Source organism: Euleptes europaea, chromosome 3 (genome assembly GCF_029931775.1).
Source record: "Euleptes europaea isolate rEulEur1 chromosome 3, rEulEur1.hap1, whole genome shotgun sequence".
In the NCBI taxonomy this organism is placed as follows: domain Eukaryota; kingdom Metazoa; phylum Chordata; class Lepidosauria; order Squamata; family Sphaerodactylidae; genus Euleptes; species Euleptes europaea.
Genome location: NC_079314.1, coordinates 22,672,950 through 22,695,483, shown reverse-complemented (window position 1 = coordinate 22,695,483; position 22,534 = coordinate 22,672,950). Strand labels below are relative to the sequence as shown.

The 22,534-nt window shown below is 45.7% G+C and overlaps 1 protein-coding gene across 1 annotated transcript in view; it reads right to left on the bottom strand.

The window, feature by feature from the left end:
* The window catches only part of SRSF4 (serine and arginine rich splicing factor 4), a 213,580-nt gene extending 202,417 nt beyond the window's left edge, over window positions 1-11,163 (bottom strand). The window contains exon 1 of the mRNA XM_056847638.1: window positions 10,951-11,163. Coding sequence (XP_056703616.1) covers window positions 10,951-11,057 — 107 coding nt within the window. The 5' untranslated portion in view covers window positions 11,058-11,163. The remainder of the gene's footprint in view (window positions 1-10,950) is intronic.
* Window positions 11,164-22,534: the final 11,371 nt, after the last annotated feature.

Sequence of the window (22,534 nt, the reverse complement as noted above, 5' to 3'; positions counted from 1 at the left end):
ACGTCTCTTGCCTAGAAAACCCCATCGGGGTCGCCATAAGTCAGATGTGAATTGACAGCAAAAATAAAAGATGCCGGCAATACTTAAATAATGTTAGCAAAAGAAGGCAAGTACACCATGTACAAGCCTGGACCGTGTACAAGCACTGCGGTTTGGCCATGCTGCATATCCCGTATTTAGCCCAACTAAGATGACTGAGCTGCAGCACAACAGCACCGACAACTACAGATAAACAGACTCTGTTTACATATGCAGGGCAGAAAATTTCCCATGGAAAAATGTACCATCGGAAAAATTTCCACCCCACGTTAGAATAATCAAAATACATTATTTTAATTTAGTAATTTACTAATTAGAATAGACACAATGTTTTGTAGCTTAGCGGCTAGCCTCCTCATTGTCCCCTTTTGCAGAGGGAGGGGCCATGGCTCAGTGGTAGAGCATCTGCTTGGCATGCAGAAGGTCCCAGGTTCAATCCCCAGCATCAGTTAAAGGGACTAGGCAAGTAGGTGATGTGAAAGACTCCGCCTGAGACCCTGGAGAGCCACTGCCGGTCTGAGTAGACAGTACTGACTTCGATAGACCTGCCGGTCTGAGTAGACAATACTGAATTTGATGGACCTAGGGTCTGGTTCTGTATAAGGCAGCTTCATGTATTCATGTGTTCAGACAAACTAGAAAAAAGTTGTTCCATCTAAAACTGTGGGGGAAAATGTGATAAATTCTTTTAGTAAGAGAATGTGTGAATTAAGGAAGCGCTCAATGTTGTCTGTCTGTCTTTTCTAGGAAGTTTGCACCATCAAGAGTGGAAGGGAGAGCAAGGCCCTAGGTCCAGTTTCCTTATTTAAACACAAAGAGTTCTGGAATCAAAGCTCAAGGCTGCTCCTCTCCCCTCTTCAACTTCCAGGAAGCAAGCACAAAAATCGGCAAAGGGGGGGGGGGGACTCAGTTGGTCACCTGCTGGACAGAGCTGGCCAGACGAGTGGACATTTGCAAGACTGAGCCAAATCCCTGCAAGATTACTTTATGTACTGCAGTGCTTTCCTACCTGTCAATGCTGGGAGAGGGCAGTGGCTCAGTGACAGAGCATCTGCTTGGCATGCAGAAGGTCCCAGGTTCAATCCCTGGCATCTCCAGTTAAAGGGAGCAGGCAAATAGGTGATGTGAAAGACCCCTGCCTGAGACCCTGGAGAGCCGCTGATGGTCTGAGTAGAAAATACTGATTTTGATGGACCAAGGATCTGATTCAGTATAAAGCAGTTTCATATGTTCACATGATGCTAAATCCAGGAATGCTTAAGAAGGTGACTCAGAAGTGGTTAAGGGCACCTTGACAGAGGGCTGGATTCAGACTAAATTTCCCAATGGCTGAACAGAACTTTCCTGCCTCCCTCCTCTCAGTGCAGCCCACTGATCTCCACAAAATGCTACTTGTGGGGGACGTGAAGAACGACATGAGGGGGGCTTTAATTGGTGGAAATTGCCAATTTAGTATGGAGCCTATCTTAATTCTACAATATATCAGAACCTTTTGAGTTTATGGCCATCCTTTAAACAAAACACAGTGCTGTCAGAATAGTGGAACTGACTTTGAGAGAAGGATGCCGAGAGCTCATTTTTGCAGGCATTGGATTCCTAGCATCAGTTTGGCATTTTAAAAAGAGTGAGGAGGAAGGACAGAGGATTCAGACTGACTAGTGATGGCTTATGGCTGAAGCTTTTTATATTGCCAGTTCCAGGCTTGCAGCAAACTCTGTGCACTTCAAAACTTGGACAGCTTTTATTCCACTAGCTCAAGAGTGAATCAAGTTCCTACGAATGGTAAGCGTAATGATGAAACGGGTCCCGGACCATAGGCTGCAAGGGTTGTGTGTTTGAGACGCGCACTGCTGAAAAAATTCCCCATGAAATAAATTCCCTCTATGTACAGAGTTGGCATATCAAGCAGAAAGCTTGAAGAAGGTCCCAGGTTCAATCCCCAGTTAAAGGGACTAGGCAAATAGGTGATGTGAAAGACCTCTGCCTGAGACCTTGGACAGCCGCTGCTGGTCTGAGTAGCCTGAGTAGCCTGAGCCGCTGTCGGTCTGGCTAGCCTGATCTGCAAGTCTGGCGAGCCTGATCTTATCAGATCTCAAAAGCTAAGCAGGGTTGACCCTGGCAAGTATTTGGGTGGGAGACCCTGGCAAGTATTTGGGTGGGAGACCTCCAAGGAATACCAGGGTCATGACGCTGAGGCAGGCAATGGCAAACCACCTCTGAACATCTCTTGCCTAGAAAACCCCACCAGGGGTCGCCGTAAGCCAGATATGACATGCAGATATGACATGCAGAAGGTTCCAGGTTCAATCCCCGGCACCTCCAGTTAAAGGGACTAGGAAAGTAGGTGATATGAAAGACCTCTGCCTGACACCCTGGAGAGCCATTGCTGGTCAGAGTAGACAATACTGACTTTGATGGACCAAGGGTCTGATTCAGTATAAGGCAGCTTCATGTGTGTACACCAGTATTCTTCTCCCCGATGTGTACTTGGTGGCGGAAAGTATTCATAGCGCCACACCTCTAGTCAGATGGGCTCGTAATTCGCTGTTCTGACAGGGGCCTACATCCAGACAAGTGTAAAGGCTGGAGCTTTAATTAAAATAAACAGCATGAGCTGGTATTTCTGATCTGCACATGACATTCCAGTTTCACTTTCTGTCTGTCCTTGGTAGCCAGTTTCACTCATGGTTCAAATACAGAATATGTCTTCAGACTGAGCAGTTAAAATTAACCATGGTCATGAACCTTGTGATCCAAAGACTCCCACAGCATTATTCTGCAGTGCACTTTTAATTATTACCTAAGAACTAAACTAAAAAAAAATCAAATAAAGCAAAGCAAACCACTCGTAGAAAAAGAACAATGCAAGATAGCAGACATGAAGATCATCTATATATCTATCAGTGAAGTGTGACCCCTATCTGCAGATACCTAAATACATGGATTAGGGCTACACTGATGCTAAAAAGATTTTTCTTCAAACCTGGAGGACTCCCCATGTTCACAGAAAAATCTGATACCAATAATAAAATATATAGAGGGGTTAAATCCCCCCAAATACATTTGCATTGTCTGCGCATGCGCAGACGATGCACTTACCAGAGGAGAATGGAGCCGCTCAGGGCCCAGCCACTGTGACAGTCAGCAGCTGCTCTGGGTCGGCTGCGATGGCGGCAGATGTTGGCAGCTGCCCGGGGTCGGCAGCGGATAGGAAAGATGTCAGCGGTTGCCCCAGGCTCAGCAGTGGCGGAGGGGGACGCTGGCAGCTGTCCCAGGCTCAGGGGAGGATGCTGGCTCTGACGGACACCAGGGGATGCCCCATGCTCAGCAGCAGTGGAGGGTCCTGGAGGCGTGCTGGGCTTGGCAAAGGGAGGGGGGGAAATGGGATTCCCCTGTGTCTCCCACCCCCCACTGAGCAGCAAGTAGGAAATCAGGTGTGAGGAATGAGCTGTGATGGGGGAGGGATCCCCCCCCCGAGTATTGCGGGTCCCCACTTGTTTACAATAATAGCAAAGTTGGCCAAATCTGAGGACACTTAAATCCAGTGAATGGAGCTGTGAAAGGGTGAGACAGATCTTTCTACAAACCTGAAAAGGGGTCCAGGTTTGCAGAAAAATCTGAAGTCTAAAAATAATACATTGGGGATTTTAAAAACCTGAAAATGATCAAAGGAGCACCTGTAGCTTTAAGAACCAGAAGCCCTCAGAGGCTGTTGCTAGGCAACCACAAATTCCAGGCTTGTTTCTGTCAGTAAAAGGCTTGGTCTGGCTAGGGTTGCTGGCTTAAGGTTGGGAACTTCCTGGAGATTTTGGGGTGGAGTCTCAGGAGCGGAGGGTTTGGAGAAGGGCCTCAGCTGAATACAATGCCATAGAGTCCACCCTCCAGAGCAGCCATTTTCCCCAGGGGGATAGATCTCCATTGTCTGGAGTTCAGTTGGGATTTTGTGAGATCTCTAGGTCCCATCTGGAGGCTGGCAAACCTAGACCTCACAGCAATCTCTGAAGACACCACTCAACTTCCATGACTCAACTAGGCCTGCCTGCTTGCTACTGTTTAACAGCAGATACCCTATGAAAGCCAAAGTGGTATAGCAGAGCTTCAGAGTAGCATCTGGGAGACCCAGATTCAAATTCCCATCTTGCTGTGTAAGTTCACTGGGTGATTTTGGACAAGTCACATACTTTCAGCCTAACCTACTTCACAGGATTATTGTGCGGATAAAAAAGAGAACAGGAGAATAATGTAAGCTGCTTTGGTCCCCACTGTGGAGAAAGGTGGGGTAAAAAGGAAGTGAATAAATAATAAAGATAGGAAGTCGGTAAAAGGTAAGTTGGTGAATGGCTGAGAAGGAGGGAATGAGACAGGGAGAAGTAGAGGATATGGGGGCTGCCAGGAGGGGGGGGAAAGGAAATAACGTGGGGAGGGGGGACACAGGGGAAAGTGATGTGCCTCCTACAAGTCTTTGAGCATTCCCTATAACACAAATGGGCCTGGCTCATGACAGATAAAGGTAGGTTGGCTGATGGGTGGGCAGAAGAGAAGGAAAAGGGGAGAGGCTATGGGGGCTTTCAGGGAAGAGAAAAAGGAAATAGTGGGGGAGGGGGAAAATGAGATCCCATCCTTGTGCGTTCCTGCTTATTTTTTTATAGTTAATAAAATATCAGCTCTCCTGTATGACTTTTGACCCATTCATTCTAAGTACGCATCTTCAAATGCAGCTGATGAAGTGAACTCTGACTCACAAAAGCCTAAGCTGGAATGCATTTGGTGGGTCTCTGGTTACAGTTTGCCTTTCTTGCTTAGAGTACCACTGGGCTCCTGTTTTGTGGCTAGACGAATACAACCATCAATCTAGAATTACTGTTCTAAGTATGTGATGCAAGATACCTTTCCCCCTGCAAATCACCCAACAATGTTGTACTCTCAAAAGTAGGAGCAAGAGTCAGAAACAAGGTTGCTGAAATAATAATAATAAATTGCATTAGATACCTTTCGTTCCAGAAGAAAATCCACTCGTAAACTCCAAGTGAACCATTTCCTTTCCGCCACTAAAACTGCAACTGAAAGAACTATGACCTATCATCAGCCTCACTGCTCGAAGTAGATATAACTGCTGCTGCTCAGAAAAGTTGCTGAACTAGCTTTTCAGCATCCAAACTATACTCACTCATCGCTGTGAGTTTATGTGCTGATGAAAAGAATGAAACAATGGACTTGCCTTGATGAATCAGATTAAGGTCTATCGAGTATAGAACTCAAGCTGACAGTCAGGTGCCACGGAGGCTCATGAGCAGAATGATAACGCTGCCCGCCTTCAGCATCTGGTAATCAAAGACTGCACAGAGGAGCTAAACAGACACCCAATACTCGAGAAAGAGTCACCAACTTTTGCCCCCTATGCTACCATAGCAATCTTAGCAAACAAAACAGCAACGATATGCGAAGAATACAAGTGGTATTAATTTATCATATCCACTGTAGTGTAAATAAACAATAAGTTCTGTATATAACACTTGGTATACAGATATACAGAACGCGCAAGCAAGTTATTAACAGCAAGCGTTGGTCCCTGAGGAAGGCTTTGTTACAAGCCGAAACAGATGGTTACCGGACATCTGTAGAAAGAACTCTTACACTCCTCTTGGACAAGAGACAAGCTACACATGCTATTATGCACAGTGTATTTCCAAAATTTTTTTAACATGTAATAATTCTTGCTATTGACAAGTTGTACAAGTTTGTACTTCTGTATATCAGTTGTTGAGAGCACGCTAACTTCAGTTTGCTACCATAGCAATCTTAGCTTTCAGTTTTGCCATCTCCAAGGTAAGGGGGGAAAAAGCCGAAGGTAGAAGGATTCTGCAGTGAACAAAAGTGTATTATTTGGACCCAAACTTTCTCAGTCACAGCAGGTAGGACCAGCCAGCATGCGTGGATATAAGCTAAACTTTACAACACCGAAAACATTGAACTCTTTAATAATCTTACCATTGAACAAATTATAGCATATTAATTGTTGCCAAAATTATTTAGGTTTAAACAATATCAACAAAAAGACCCCTGGAAATAGTGTATATATCTACAGTATAAGAGTTCCTGCCATCCACTGATCCCCCAAATTTCCCATGTTTGCCACTGGAAAAATTGAGAAAGTCCTCAGACATTTTAAAGATGTGAATGATTGGACAAGGTTTTTCTCATTCAAAAAGAGGATTTTTTCCAGTGCTACCCCAAACAGCCCAATTTTTCCATCGGAAAATTCCATTTTCTATATATTTTGAATGTGAAAAAAACGTGCCTTTAAAAATCCTTTTTTTTTCTCACTGAAAAAGGGAAAATATTTCATAGGAGTTTCTTTTCAGTGTTCCCCCAAATTTTCCATTGGAAAAATCCAGGAAAAAATCACAACCCTCCAAATTTTTCTAGTTCCTCATATTTCTAGTTCCAGTTGGTAATTGTAGTCAACACCCTATTGATAAAGCCCCATCCTCCTTGAATTTGGAAAACACTTGGCAAGTATTTAAAAGAAAAAATGTTTTTTCCTCTACACTGCTCATAATTTTATAAGCCTCCAGCATGACCTCTCAATATATGTTTAAAACTAAACTACCAGAGTTAAGTTCTGCCACCTAAAGACCCCAGTATTCAAACTGGTGTATTTTATTTCCCTCAACTCCTAAGTCACCATTTAAAAAAAAAATTGCTGATGTAGACATAATTACTTTTTCCACACAGAAAGTTTTCAGAATCTCAAAATCCTTCACTAAGCAGTCACAATACAGCTAATTCAGACTCCAACAATGAATGCACAATTTTGTTCTAATTAGCACCACTTTCTACTCGTTTGACTATATTATCATTCTGTTGCCCATTCATCCAGCCTGAAGACGTTCATTTTGAGTTATTTATAATTTATTTGGGATTTCACCATCCTGAATAATTTGGTATCATCTGCAAATGCTGCCATCTTGCTGAGGTACCCTGGCTCTCAGTTGTTCATGGTATATCAGAGCAGGAGTGAAACGTTCACTTTGTTAGAATCACATGCACAAGTGAACATGAACGGTACTTGCTATTTTACAAAGATAACAGAACTAAAGATGACTCCTATGCAGTGGCCCTCCTGTTACCATCCTCCAGTTAGAGCCTAGAACTCTCCAAGAATTACAGCTGATCTCCAGTTCCCTTGGAGGAAATGACAGCTTTCAAGGGTACCATATCTCCACTGAGTTCCCTCCCTAAACTCCATCCTCTCCAAATCTCTAAGAATTTCTCAAACAGGAGTTGGCAACCTTGGGCTAATTTAATTGCAAGGCATAGCTTTCAACAGTTAGAAATATTCAGAAATGAGTTGCTGACAAATGCAGATTTCCCATTTTCTCAAAAATCTGCCAGTTGCTCCAACAAGGAGTGCATGGAGAGTAATCAGAAAACCTGAGTGCTCACATAACATCTATCAACCAGCCACTGAAATGGATTTTCTTGAAATTTGCTAAGCCACTGATATTCTATTTCTTTCCTGTGACAGCCCCTTCCTGAGCCTAAAGGACAAAAGTGCTTAGGAGGTCAGGAAAGGGCTGCACCGGCGTTTGGGCCCCGAGCGGGCGCACCTGCCACTTATGCTGTCCAGGGTGGCCCAAACGCCATCCTCCTGGCGCTGCTGCAGCAGCACTGCACAAGGATGCTGGCACATCCTCGCGCCAGCGTCCGGATGGTGCACTTCTGTGCGCCATCCTCCCAGGGGCATTCCTGGGGTGTTCCCGTGCAGGGCTAGGGGAGGAGCCACCTTTAGGTGGCCTCCTAAGGCCTTTCAGTCCGGGAACACCCCGTTTCCCTTTTCTTGAGATACGCCACCTTTTTAGGTGGCATATCCCTGAGCAACCCTATGGAGTGGTTGCACGGGTTCTTGAGGAAAGGGGAAGGTTTTGGCCTGGGGGGGGGGGAACCTCCTTTGGAGGCAGAGCAGCTATGCTGCCTCCAGTCACCAGCGCAGCCCTTCCCCTCAGGAATGGGCTGCCAGTTAATCAAAAGTCAGCTCCCAAGACATCTCCCTGAAATAAAAATAGAATATAAAATATTTCCGGGATGGGGTGAGGAAGAATTCTCAAGCAGATCTAAATGGCAAACCCACATTTCAAACCCAAACTCTGGTGCTGCCACAGGGTTTGGCATATTAAAGGCATCATTGGACCTAAGCCTCAAGCCGAAAACAGCAAACACGTTTAGTAAATTAGATTAGAAAGAGGGAGATTGGGGTTCACATTTCTACTCAGCAATGAAGCTCATTGAATGGGTCAGTCACTTTTTTTGTAGCGGGACTTCCCTCACATCACATGGTTTTAGGAAGGATGACATCACATACACAACTCTGAGTGTCTTAAAAATGGGTGAAATAAACACGCACTGGATAACTGTGTAAATGGAAAATATCGGATCTGTAGCCAGAAACATTACAGGGAAAGGATCTAACTGCCTGTACATAGTGGTTAATGTGTTGAACTAGGGAGACCAACACGGCGTTATTGCCAAATTCCAAAAGATCAACGTTTTTGCATCTGTGGAATGTCCGCTCTGGAGGACTTATACCACTACTTATTTGAATGCCCTCTATATGTGGAACCCAGGGCTAAGTTTCTTGCTGGGTTGGTTTCTGGCCTAAACACTTGTTCTAGTGCTGAGAAATTAGTATTTTTGTTAAAAGGCGCCAATGTTTCTTATAGGACTTCCCTGTATGCTCTGGCGGCAAAGAAAATAGGGTCCAATAAGGTTGCTAAGAGAGCTGGAGCTTTGGGTTGATTTTAATGGTTACTAGGTCCCATTGGCTGATTGGGACACCACCACAACTTTTACTTACTATTTCTCTGAATGCATTGAGTTTAGCATAGTTTTATTATGTATATTTTAACATAGTTTTATTATATTTATTATCAATCCAGAATTGTATTAACATTATATTTCCTTTATTATGTATCTGCGGTATCCTTGACATGTTTGTAATGGCCTATGGCTAAATGCAAATAAAACCATTCAACTAGGGAGACCCTTGTACAAACCCCCACTTTGTGCCTGCTTTACTCTCTTAGCCAAGGCCAATATCATAGGTTTGTTGCCAGGATGAAATGGATGAGAGAGAAAAAACAAGTAAGCCACATGTAAAAACATGTAAGCCACACTGAATTCCTTGAAGGAAGGAAAGGATTAAAAAAACCCAAAAAAAACCAATCAAACACCAAACAGTACAGAGGTGAAGCAATGCTGAACAGCCAGAAACTAAACCACTTGGGTTCACTTAAAAAGTTATTTTACATATCAAAGAACAAAAGCTTAACAGAGAGGGCCCAAAGCTCCTGCTTTGCATGCATAAAGCCCCTAGCATTTCCATTTCAAAAGACTGGATAGGGTGTGCTACCTGAGACCCTGTTTGGTGGATGCCTAGCAGGGGTAGCCAATACTGATCTAGCTCTGATTAAAGTTGTTTGACATGTGACAATTTTTAAGAAGTGCTTAATGCACATCTGTTGCCCTAGTGCCTTTGCCATTAACTGGACAAAGACTGTTCATTTAAGATGGAATCGGTGTAGTCAGAAGAAAAAAAGAGAGCCACAGAACACCCCAAGCTCTCTCTTCCCCTTCGCCCAGGTGGGTTTTAATGGTTACACAGGCAGCTATATCGACACACTGATCATATTACACACTGATAATATCAGATTAGGCTATCGTATTTTGGTCACATTATGAGAAAAGGCAAGAGTCACTGGAAAAGACAGTCATGCTAGGAAAAGTTGAGGGCAGCAGGCAAAGAGGAAGACCCAACAAGAAATGGATTGACTCAATAAAGGAAGCCAAAGCCCTAATTGGTTCTTGTAGGTTATCCGGGCTGTGTAACCGTGATCTTGGTATTTTCTTTCCTGACGTTTCGCCAGCAGCTGTGGCAGGCATCTTCAGAGGAGCAACACTGAAGGACAGTGTCTCCTCTGAAGATGCCTGCCACAGCTGTTGGCGAAACGTCAGGAAAGAAAATACCAAGACCACGGTTACACAGCCCGGATAACCTACAAGAACCAATGAACTCTGACCGTGAAAGCCTTCGACAATATTCCAAAGCCCTAACTTTGCAAGATCTGAGCAAGGCTGTCACAGATAGGACATTCTGGAGGACTTTCATTCATAGGGTCGCCATGAGTCGGAAGCAACTTGACGGTACTTAACACACACACACACACACAATATCAGATCCAATGATATTACTGAAAATTAAACTCTATGAGCTACAGCAGGATTAAACTGGAGATCAAATCCACTCTGCTAGGAAGTTAATGTATTACTATATTCTACAAGGGGGTAGTACTAGGCATATCAATGTTGAACAATATTTATGTAATGTTTTTTTTCCCTTTTCCTTTTTTTCCTTCTGTACCCCTATTTATTATCGAAAATCAATAAAAATATTTATTAAAAAAAAGGAAAGAAAATGAACGCATTCCCAGCACGAACCCCTGCTCCATTCCGATTGCGCTTGGTGACATTTTTAAACTAAGCCGCCTCGGGGGTAAAGTGGGACGGAAAGACGGCGTACAAGCCTAGAAGATCTGGGACCACCATAGAGGCAAGCGGGCTTGCAGGCCGGAGAGGACCCCCAACCAACCAACCAACCCACTGCGGGGAAGGGGGAGAATGAGAGCAGAGACCGGCCTTTCCTTTCCCTTTTGCCGTCCATCTAGATGTGGGGGGAGGGGAGATAGGAGGAAAGGAGAGAGGCGCGCGCGGGAAAGGACGGAGAAAGGGCGCGCATGCGCCGTGCGTGTCCAGGCCGCGCTGACAGGAGGCGAGGAGGAAACGCGAGGGGGGGGGAGGGATGGATTCTGGGCTAGGCCTCTCTCTCTCTCCCGCGAGGAAGCCGGGCCGCCTCACCCGTTCTTGAGATCCACTTCGAGGATTTTCCCGTAGCCCTTAAAGAACCGCTCCACGTCCCGCTCTCGGGCCTGGTAGCTGAGGCGCCCGATGTAGACCCGCGGCATCTCCACGGCCCCCCACCCCTGCAGGGCCCGCACCGCGAACGGCGGCGGAGGCGACTGAGTCACTCGAAAGGGGAGGGGCGGCCGGCCGCGGCCTTCTTTTTCCCCCTCCCCCTGCCGCCCTCCCTGCGCAGGCGCGCGAGCGGAGGAGGGGCGGGCCGTGATGACGCGGGCGCGTCGGGGGGACGTAAAAGGGGCGGGGCCCACAGAGCGACTTCGTTTGCATATTGGAGCGCCTCCCGCTCTTAAAGGGAACGTTCAGAAGGGACCGGTAGCGAGGAAGGTTGCGTTCATTAGTGTGGGCGACCCCAAAGAAAGCCCAAAAGCTCTTTCTGCCCCCCCCATTGCCGTCCACAAGCTCTTTCTGCCCCCCGATTGCCGTGACTATAGTTTGCAGATTTTTGCAATTTAATGGCAGGGTGAAATTCAACAGGTGCAGCTTCCCTGTTTGCATTGATAGAGGTGCCAGCCTCCAGGTACCAGTTGGGGATCTGCTATTACAGCTGATCTGCAGCCGATAGAGAACAGTTCACCAGGAGAAAAGGGCCACTTTGGCAATTGGACTCTATGGCACTGACGTACCTCCCCTCCCCAAACCCCGCCCCCAAAATCTCCAGATTTCCCAACCCAGAGCTGGCAATCCTATGCATTCATGGGAGGCAACTTTAAAAAAAAACTGCAAAGGCAAGATGGTGACATTGACGTCCTCTGGGAGTCTGGCTTAGTTTTAAATAACGATTCCATCTTGTTTTCTGCTTTTTATCTCTGCCTGGACTCTATAAGAGCTCAGTGCAGGCATGCTTCTTCTCCTCCATTTCATTGAGACTAGATTATAGCCGCCCCAGAAGGTCAGTGTATGCTTGCACCTGCGTTTATCTGTTTATTTATTTAAGAGATGTTTATGCTGCCTCTCCAGTATTACATTTTAAAATGTACATCACTGTCTTGGCAAAGAAAAAGGAAAACCAAAGTAAGGCAACCAAATGCAGCCCTCCTCCTGCAGAAAAAAATAAAACCGACAAGCTGGAAGCTTGCAAAGAATTACATCCCACCCTGGCTTAAGCTCTCTCTCTGGGTTTCTCTAAACTCTTGGCGTTTGAGTGGATTGATTTCTCCTCTGCTTATTTTCCCTTTAACTGAAGCACAGCTGCGCTCAGTAGTCCATCCCTCTGGAACTTATTTATTCCTCTGCAGGCCATTTTTAAAGCCCCTCCGGGTTCATTTATAAAGACATATTCTTCTGTGTACCTGGCGAGTCCCACAAGTAGAGCAACGATATTTGCTCAGTGACTGGGGAGCCACGTTTGGCCTTTCTGAGCACTGTAGCCCAATTCGGCACCTGCCCTGAGTTTCAAGAAAGTGGGCAAGACCCTTGTCTGGCGGCGCTTGCAGTTGGCAGGTGGTTCTCGCCTTGAAACAGCTGCTGCCAGAGGAAAGTGTCAGCTGCTAGCTTCCCTGAGGTGCAGGCTGCATCCCAGGGATAGAAGTAAACACGGCTCTTTGGGTCGATGTGAATGGTGAATGTGGCTCTCCGTGAGCTAAGGAGTGGGAACCACTGAGGTAGAGACACTGGGTAGCCTAGTTCCAGTGGAGGTAGAGACACTGGGTAGAGAGCCAGCGTGGTGTAATGGTTAAGAGTGGTGGTTTGGAGCAGTGGACTCTAATCTGGAGAACCGGGTTTGATTCCCCACTCCTCCACATGAGCGGCGGAGGCTAATCTGGTGAACCAGGTTGGTTTCCCCACTCCTACACACTAAGCCAGCTGGGTGATCTTGGGCTAGTCACAGCTCTCTCAGCCTCACCTACCTCACAGGGTGTCAGTCGTGGGGAGGGGAAGGGAAGGTGATTGTAAGCTGGTTCGATTCTCCCTTAAATGGCAGGGAAGGTCGGCATATAAAAACCAACTCTTCTTCCTTTTCTTATCCCAGGTTAAGTGGGCACTTATGCTGGCACAGGGTGATGCTGGCTCCTATGGGCATTCCCCCCACCCTTTAGGAATGGGCTGTTTGTCAGATACCTTCGTCAGATGAAGGGAGCTTTGACTGTCGGAAGCTTATACCCTGAAACTCTTGTTGGTCTCTAAGGTGCTACTGGACTCAAATCAAGAACATTAAGAACATAAGAAAAGCCCTGCTGGATCAGACCAAGGCCCATCAAGTCCAGCAGTCTGTTCACACAGTGGCCAACCAGGTGCTTCTAGGAAACCCACAAACAAGACGACTGCAGCAGCACCATCCTGCCTGTGTTCCACAGCACCTAATATAATAGGCATGCTCCTCTGATCCTGGAGAGAATAGGTATGCATCATGACTAGTATTCAGTTTTACTAGTAGCCATGGATAGCCCTCTCCTCCATGAACATGTCCACTTCCCTCTTAAAGCCTTCCAAGTTGGCAGCCATCACCACATTTTGGGGCAGGGAGTTCCACAATTTAACTATGCGTTGTGTGAAAGAAAAAACCTTCCTTTTATCTGTTTTGAATCACATTATATAATCTAGTCTTTAGTTGGACATCCCTAAGGTTTCCATACTATATCTGGCCAGCACATCGGCTCAGAAGTGCCATTTTGAACCACTGGTCCACCTGGTACCATATTTTCTTCACTGACTGGCAAACACTTTGCAGGGTCTGAGGCAGTGAAAGGGCTTCCCCAACACCAGGGATTGAATGTGGACCTTTTTATGTAAAGCATGTACTGAATCTCTGAACCAAAGCAGGAAACTGTCTCGCAATGCCATCCTAAGCAAGTATATGTGTGTGACTTCAAGTCACAGCTGACTTATGGCGACCCAGTAGGGTTTTCAAGGCAGGAGACATTCAGAGGTGGTTCACCATTGCCTTCCTCCACCTGGGCTGAGAGAGTTCTGAGAGAACTGTGACTGGCCCAGGGTCACCCAGCAGGCTTCATGTGGAGGAGTGGGGGAATTGAACCTGGTTCTCCAGATTAGAGTCTGCCGCTCTTAACCACACCATCACTCTGGCTCTCTAAGCATGTATAGTCAGAGGCAAATCCCACTGAGTTCAATGGGGCATACTCCCAAGTAAAATGTGTTTAGGATTGCAGCCTTAGGCTATCAGGTCATTGGCCCAGCTAAGCCAGTATCGTCTCCTCTGACTGGCAGCGGTCTTGGACAAAGGAAGGTCTCTCCCATCACTATGTTCTGTGGGTCCCCATTAAGGTGAAAAGAGGGCATAAATGAAATCAGTCACTTGCTCCCTGAGATCAGTTACCGTATTCAGTCAAGATTCTGGTTCTCCCTTGCAAGGTTCTTGGTGGCCGTGGATCTATGCACCTGCGGGGCCGGACTCTTGTGCATGTGAGAAAAACCTTCTGAAGGTGTCACCCTGCAGATGGGTAAGATCTCCAGACCCGGATCATCCTTGTTGCTCTCCTCTGCACCTACTCGAATAAACAAACAAACAAACAAATACATGAATAAATAAATGTTGGGGCTCTAACCTAGGTCTTCCGGCACATAAAGCATGTGCTCAAACAGTGTGTGCAGTCACCTATGCACCATCTGTTTGTCCGTCTGTCCATCCATCCCTCTACCCATCCATCCCTCTATCCATTTATCCATCCATCCATCCATCTATCCCTCCATCTATCTATCTCTCCATCTATCTATCTATCTATCTATCTATCTATCTATCTATCTATCTATCTATCTATCTATCTATCTATCTATCTATCTATCTATCTATCTATCCATGCTGAAAGATCAGCATGGAAATACATTAACTGAACAGGACAAAATAAAGAAAAGGTGGGAACAATACACTGAAGAACTATACAGAAGAGATGAAAGGATAAAAGATTCTTTCCAAGAAGAATCTTTTGAAGAAGAACCTACAGTTTTAGAAAGTGAAGTGAAAGCTGCATTGAGAGCAATCAGGAGAAACAAATCACCAGGAGCAGATGGGATATCAATAGAGCTATTTCAAGCCACAGAAACGGAGTCCATCAAAATATTGACAAGAATATGCCAACAGATATGGAAAACAAAACATTGGCCCACAGACTGGAAACGATCCATTTACATTCCAATTCCCAAGAAAGGAGACATCAAAGATTGCAACAACTATCGGACCATTGCATTAATTTCTCACGCAAGTAAAGTGATGCTCAAAATCTTACAGCAAAGGCTGTTACCATATATGGAACGAGAAATGCCTGATGTTCAAGCTGGTTTCAGAAAAGGAAGAGGCACTAGAGATCATATTGCAAATATACGCTGGTTACTGGAGCGTACGAGAGAATTTCAGAAGAAAATCAGCTTGTGTTTCATAGATTACAGCAAAGCTTTTGACTGTGTGGATCATGAAAAGCTATGGCTGGTTTTAAAGGAAATGGGTGTGCCACTACATCTGATTGTTTTGATGCGCAACCTGTACTCTGGACAAGAGGCCACAGTTAGAACAGAATATGGAGAAACTGAATGGTTTCCAATTGGCAAAGGTGTCAGACAAGGATGTATTTTATCTCCCCATCTCTTCAATCTATATGCAGAACATATAATTAGGAAAGCAGGATTAGATTTAGATGAAGGTGGAGTGAAAATTGGAGGGAGGAACATTAATAATTTGAGATATGCTGATGACACTACATTATTGGCAGAAAATAGTGAAGATTTGAAACAACTACTGCTGAAAGTTAAAAGAGAAAGTGCCAAAGCAGGACTGCAGCTGAACATCAAGAAAACAAAAGTAATGACTACAGGAGAATTACACAACTTTAAGGTTGACAATGAGGAAATTGAAATTGTTCAAGACTTTCTATTCCTTGGCTCCACCATCAACCAAAAGGGAGACTGCAGCCAAGAAATTAGAAGGAGATTGAGACTGGGAAGGGCAGCCATGAAGGAGCTAGAAAAGATTTTGAAGTGTAAGGATGTGACTCTGGCCACCAAGACTAGATTAATTCATGCCATCATATTCCCTATTACTATGTATGGGTGTGAAAGCTGGACAATGAAGAAAGCTGATAGGAAGAAAATAGATTCCTTTGAAATGTGGTGTTGGAGGAAAGTGTTGCGGATTCCGTGGACTGCCAAAAAAACAAATCAGTGGGTTATAGATCAAATCAAGCCTGAACTGACCCTAGAAGCTAAAATGACTAAACTGAGGCTGTCGTATTTTGGTCACGTCATGAGACGACAAGAGTCACTGAAAAAGACCGTCATGTTAGGAAAAGTAGAGGGCAGCAGGAAAAGAGGAAGACCCAACAAGAGATGGATGGACTCAATAAAGGAAGCCTCAGCCTTCAATTTGCAAGATCTGAGCAAGGCTGTCAAAGATAGGACATTTTGGAGGACTTTCATTCATAGGGTCGCCATGAGTCGGAAGCGACTTGACGGCACTTAACACACACACACATCTATCTATCTATCTATCTATCTATCTATCTATCTATCTATCTATCTATCTATCTATCTATCTATCTATCCCTCCATCCATCTATCTATCCCTCTATCTATCCCTCTATCTATCCCTCTATCTATCCCTCCATCCCTCCATCCCTCCATCCCTCCATCCCTCCATCCCTCCATCCCTCCATCCCTCCATCCCTCCATCTATCTATCTATCTATCTATCTATCTATCTATCTATCTATCTATCTATCTATCTATCTATCTATCTATCTATCTATCTATCTATCTATCCATCCATCCATCCATCCATCCATCCATCCATCTCTCCATCTATCCCTCCATCCCTCCATCCCTCCATCCATTCCTCCATCCCTCTATCCATCTCCTGACCTTTCCCAGCAAAGCCGGGCTCAGGGCAGCTAACAACATACAGATAAAACATATAGATAGATATTTCTGATATAATATACAAACCGTAAAATTTAATCTACACTGATATCTAGCCTATCTTGTATACCGATGGTGCCTTAAAATGTACTCTAATTACCCTACCACCTAGAAGGAAGGAATATCCCCACATGGTGGCAGGCCAAGATGCTAATAGGCAGTCATCAGCCAGCAGAAGTCTGGCTACTTCAATAGGACAGAGGCAGAACCAAGAAAGGGGAAAGGAACGGAAGGGGGAAAGGAGGAAGGGAAGAAGGGAAAAGAAGGGGAAGAGAGAAAAGGGGGAAGGGAAAAGGGAAAGGGAAAGGCACGTGCTCATCCTCTGGGCCACAGTCTACCGGCCTTCTACAGCCGCAGGCCTTCTCTGTGAGTGATCCGCACTAGCGAATCAGCAACTAGTTCTCTCGAGGTTTGCCATGCGGAAGTCTTGGAGGACTATGTATAGCCAGCTGGCTGGGAAGCTGCAGGGTAGATTTTAGTTCCCTCTTTCAATTTCAGACTTTTGCACAATAAGCCATTTCTCCTGAAGTAACGCGTTTGACAGGGTTAGACCTTGAGCTACGGCGTAGATTCTGCTGTGCTTTTTTGTCGTCATCGTCGACCGGCTTAAAAATGTGATGCTTGGTTCCCCCCCCCCTGCTCTCCCAAGTCTGGGTACATATGAAAAATGACAGGTCTATTTCAATAACACTTTTCTTCCTATGCTAAAAAGATCCCATCTTTTCTTGTAAGGCTGTAGGCTTCAAAGCTTCATTAGCTACCAAGCCGGGGACTGATTTTTCTAACTAATGATATTTTCCTCGGTTTTCATTTCTTTTTTCCCAAAAAAGAAATGACCCGCAAAAGATTGAGGCAGAGAACGCCAAAGAGACCAGGTCACACGGACAGCCGCTCTGTTGGGTATGATATGCTAGCCAGCTACAAGGGGGACACGGTTCTGACAAGAGTAATGCCAAAGAGGGACACTGTAATGGCATGAACACCAATGGAACAGTAATTGGGAATAGACTTTTCCATGCTATCAAGTTTCCCTGAGCAGTAAGAAATTGCTAAAGCAGTGCTGTTACCCAAGTGGCCTACGTTTGATAGCCAGCGTGGTGTAGTGGTTAAGAGCGATGGTTTGGAGTGGTGGACTCTGATCTGGAGAACCGTGTTTGATTCCCCACTCCTCCACATGAGCGGCGGAGGCTAATCTGGTGAACCGGGTTGGTTTCCCCAGTCTTCCACATGAAGCCAGCTGGGTGACCTTGGGCTAATCTCGGTTCTATTAAGAGCTCTCTCAGCCCCACCTACCTCACAGGTTGTGGGGAGGGGAAGGGAAGGTGATTGTAAGCCGGTTTGAGACTCCCTTAAGTGGTAGAGAAAGTCGGCATTTAGAAACCAACTCTTCTTCTTCTACATGTGCATACAGCTTGGCTATAGGAATGTCCCCCAGAGCACTCACACACACAAGTATCCAGGGATAATTATTATTGGGACCTTCAGCCCTGACCTGGATAGCCCACGCTAGCTTGAGCTCATCAGACCTCGGAAGCTAAGCAGGGTCAGCCTTGGTAAGTGTTTGGAATGGGGCCCACCAAGGAATATCAGGGTTGCGATGCAGAGTAGGGCTGCCAACTTCCAGGTGGTATAACCCAATATAAATAACACCTATGCTGTAAATCATAATGGATAGAAAAAAATAAGGACAGCACGAAAGCTCAAATTCATACCAACATACAATTAAACAATATTCACTAAATAATACTATAAATTTCCATCTTTACATCATAATATCCATGAATGCAAATCAATATTCCAGGGTAAATGTCCACCATAATAGTACTTGCGGGCAAAACCAACGCGAAATGACATCAACCCTGTCTGTGCGGTGAGTTTCCAGGTGGTGGCTGGCGATCACCTGCTGTTACATCTGATCTCCAGCTGAGAGAGATCAGTTCCCCTGGAGGAAATGGCAGCTTTGTCAATTGGCCTTTATGGCATTGAAGCCCTTCCCCTCCCCAAACCCCGCCCTCCTCAGGCTCCACCCCCAAAACTTCCCGCTGGTGGCGAAGAGGGACCTGGCAGCCCTAAAGCAGAGGCAGGCAATGGCAAACCACCTCTAAATGTCTCTTGCTTTCAAAACCCCTCCAGGGGTTTCCATAAGTCAGCTGTGACTTGAAGGCAAAAACAAAAGGAGCGTCCCCCATATCATGTCCAGAATGCACTCACCTTTCTACCAGATGTATACCAGGGTCCCGATGTGGGCAAGGCTTTGTACAAAGTTTGCAGATTCGCAGAAATGAACAGTCCCAGGTTGGACGTTGAATGGTTCTTGAGAAAACTAATAGCGTAGGGAATTAGCAAACAGACTAGAAGACGAGAAGAGCACGCTTTCGTGCGCACAATAACAAAGCTATGAATTCCAACTTCTATTCAATCAATCAGTCAATTTTATTAACGTTTTAGTCACAGACCTTAACAATACTCAGATTAAAACCATACAAAACATATAACCCACAACACCCAGAATTACACAAATAATTTTTTAAAAAATGGTACAGTCATGTATATACATACTATTGCTGATTTAAACATTATAGTTCCCCTAAAATATTCTGTGGCAACTTCAAAGCCTAATTTTCAGCAAATGTCTTCCTTAACTTAGACGCTAACACAATAATAATAATAAAAAACCCACACTAAGCGTGATCTTAGAATTAACGTCTGCCATTAAAAATCTAACTCTGCCCTCAACTGTATCTAATACATCTGGGATATGCTGGGTTAATTTAAAATGAATGGAGTCATAAAATGGGCAACTAAACAAAATGTGTGGGAGGTCCTCTACTGAACCTGTGGCATAGGGACATTGCCTTAGATTAGAGTACCAGTTTTGGGCACCACAATTTAAGAAAGATGTAGACAAGTTGGAACGTGTCCAGAGGAGGGCAACAAAGATGGCGAGGGGTCTGGAGACCAAGTCCTATGAGGAAAGGTTGAAGGAGCTGGGTATGTTTAGCCTGAAGAGGAGAAGACTGAGGGGATATGATAACCATGTTCAAGAACTTGAGGGGCTGTCATATAGAGGATGGTGCTGAGAAGAAGGCCGGACCAGAACCAATGGGTTGAAATTAAATCAAAAGAGCTTCCGTCTAGACATTAGGAAGAATTTTCTAACAGAGCGGTTCCTCAGTGGAACAGGCTTCCTCGGGAGGTGGTAGGCTCTCCTTCCCTGGAGGTTTTTAAGAAGAGATTAGATGGCCATCTGTCAGCAATGCTGACTCTGTGACCTTAGGCAGATGATGAGAGGGAGGGCATCTTGGGCATCTTCTGGTCACTAGGGGTGTGTGGGGGGAGGTAGTTGTGAGTGTCCTGCATTGTGCAGGGGGTTGGACTAGATGACCCTGGTGGTCCCTTCCAACTCTATGATTCTATGATTTTTTTTTTATATCTACCATGGGTATAAGTTGAAGGCATCGCTTGAAATCGTGCCGTTGTAAATGCTCTCCTTAACCCCTGGGTCCAAAAGTTCCGTTAAATAATTTGAGAGGCGCTCCCAACTTCTATTAAATTCTATCCTCGGCAAATTGTACTGTCATAGAAAGAGAGCGAGAGAGAGAGATGGGGGTGGGGAGGAGGTGAAGTAAACATATGAGCCTGTCAGTGAATGGAGTCTCGACAGGTTTTGTCGGAAGAAAGGAAAAAGCAGCGGTGGAAGGAGCGAAATGGGAACCAGAGCGCAGTCTTCAGGGAGTCTGCGTTTGGTTGCAAGGGTGATGCAGCTTCACATATATATTTCCGACTACATGCTTCCACGCAGAACCTGGGTTCCTGGGCTATCTTTACACCAGTGTTAAGAAAGAGGGGGGAAACAGGATGCTCCTCAAATAGGGTTGCCAACCTCCAGGTACTAGCTGGAGATCTCCTGCTATTACAACTGATCTCCAGCCGAGAGAGATCAGATCACCTGGAGAAAAATGGCCGCTTTGGCAATTGGACTCCACGGCATTGAAGCCCCTTCCCAAACCCCGCCCTTTTCAGGCTCCGCCCCAAAAATCTCCCGCCGATGGCGAAGAGGGACCTGGCAACCCTATCCTCAAACTGGATTGGAGCCACAAGTTTTAAACCTCATGGGTAGATGGGGGGTGGGTGGGGGGAATTTCAGGTGGAAAAGTATCGTCTCAAACAAGGGGGGTGTTGGGGGCGCCAACACCTCTTTGATAGGGTTCATTGCCCATACAGAATAACAAAGTGAGTTATACCATTGCCATTCGCGGAAATCGCATTCAAGGGGACAGACACAGGCAAAGGGAATAAAAATATCAGCCCGAGAGATGAACGTGCTTACGTGTCACTGTGAAAATCTCCAGCAGATCCTGTTGTGTTTATACAATGCAAGAATCGGTTGACTGACATACTGCTGTTATCGTAGATGGGTGGATGGGGTAGACTGGCGCATCCTTTCCCGGGCAAAATGCCAACTGCTTTCCTTCCTCCCTTTCAGAGTAGAGGAAATGCTTCAGCATACCGACATCCCCCTTTTGCTTCCCAGATTAGATTGCTACAGTTTCTATATTCCAAAACTTGGGGAGGATGACTTAAGCAAAATTAAAAGAATGCATTGCCCTTCTGGGGGATCTATAGAGGGGTCCCAGCTACATTTGGGGGTACTGATCTGAGATCTGGTCTGTAGGTTACAGCGGTACCAAGTTTGAATTCCTTTGCGTGACAGAGAGAAAGCCTGGACTTATTTTAACTATGGTCATGTTCTGAAACCAGGATTTGGCTCACAGACAGTTATTCAAACCCTGATTTGCCAGTGGTGGTGCAGTGGTTAAGAGCGGTGGTTTGGAGCGGTGGACTCTGATCTGGAGAACCGGGTTTGATTCCCCACTCCTCCACATGAGCGGCGGAGGCTAATCTGGTGAACTGGATTTGTTTCCCCACTCCTCCACATGAAGCCAGCTGGTGACCTTGAGCTAGTCACACTATCTTAGCCCCACCTACCTCACAGGGTGTCTGTTGTGGGAAGGGGAAGGGAAGGTGATTGTAAGCCAGTTTGGTTCTTCCTTAAGTGGTAGAGAAAGTCGGCATGTAAAAACCAACTCTTCTTCTCCTTCAACAAATGTCTTTGCTTCCCCCACCCCCGACTCCCCTGCAGCAACCCTGCTGGCGAAAGACATGAATCTGCCTTATACAGATTCAGACCAAGGGTCTATCAAGGTCACTGTGGTCTACTCTGGTTGGCAATAGCTCTCCAGGGTCTGAGGTGGGCGTCTTTCATATCACCTGCTATCTGAATCTTTTAACTGGAGATGCTGAGGATTGAATTGAGACCCTTTTGGATTCAAAGCAGATGCTCTACCACTGAGCCACGCCCTTCCCCAAATCTGGTATCCCTGGCTTGCGTTGTGAGGAAGATGTTCACCTCCGTACAACACAGGAAAAATAGTTAAGGCTAAAGGTGGTTAGCCCTGACCTGGATAGCCCAGGCTAGCCTGATCTCATCAGATCTCAAAAAGCTAAGCAGGGTCGACCCTGGCAAGTATTTGAATGGGAGACCTCCAAGGAATACATGACGCTGAGGCAGGCAATGGCAAACCACCTCTGAATGTCTCTTGCCTAGAAAACCCCACCAGGGGTCGCCGTAAGTCAGATATGACATGCACAAGGTCCCA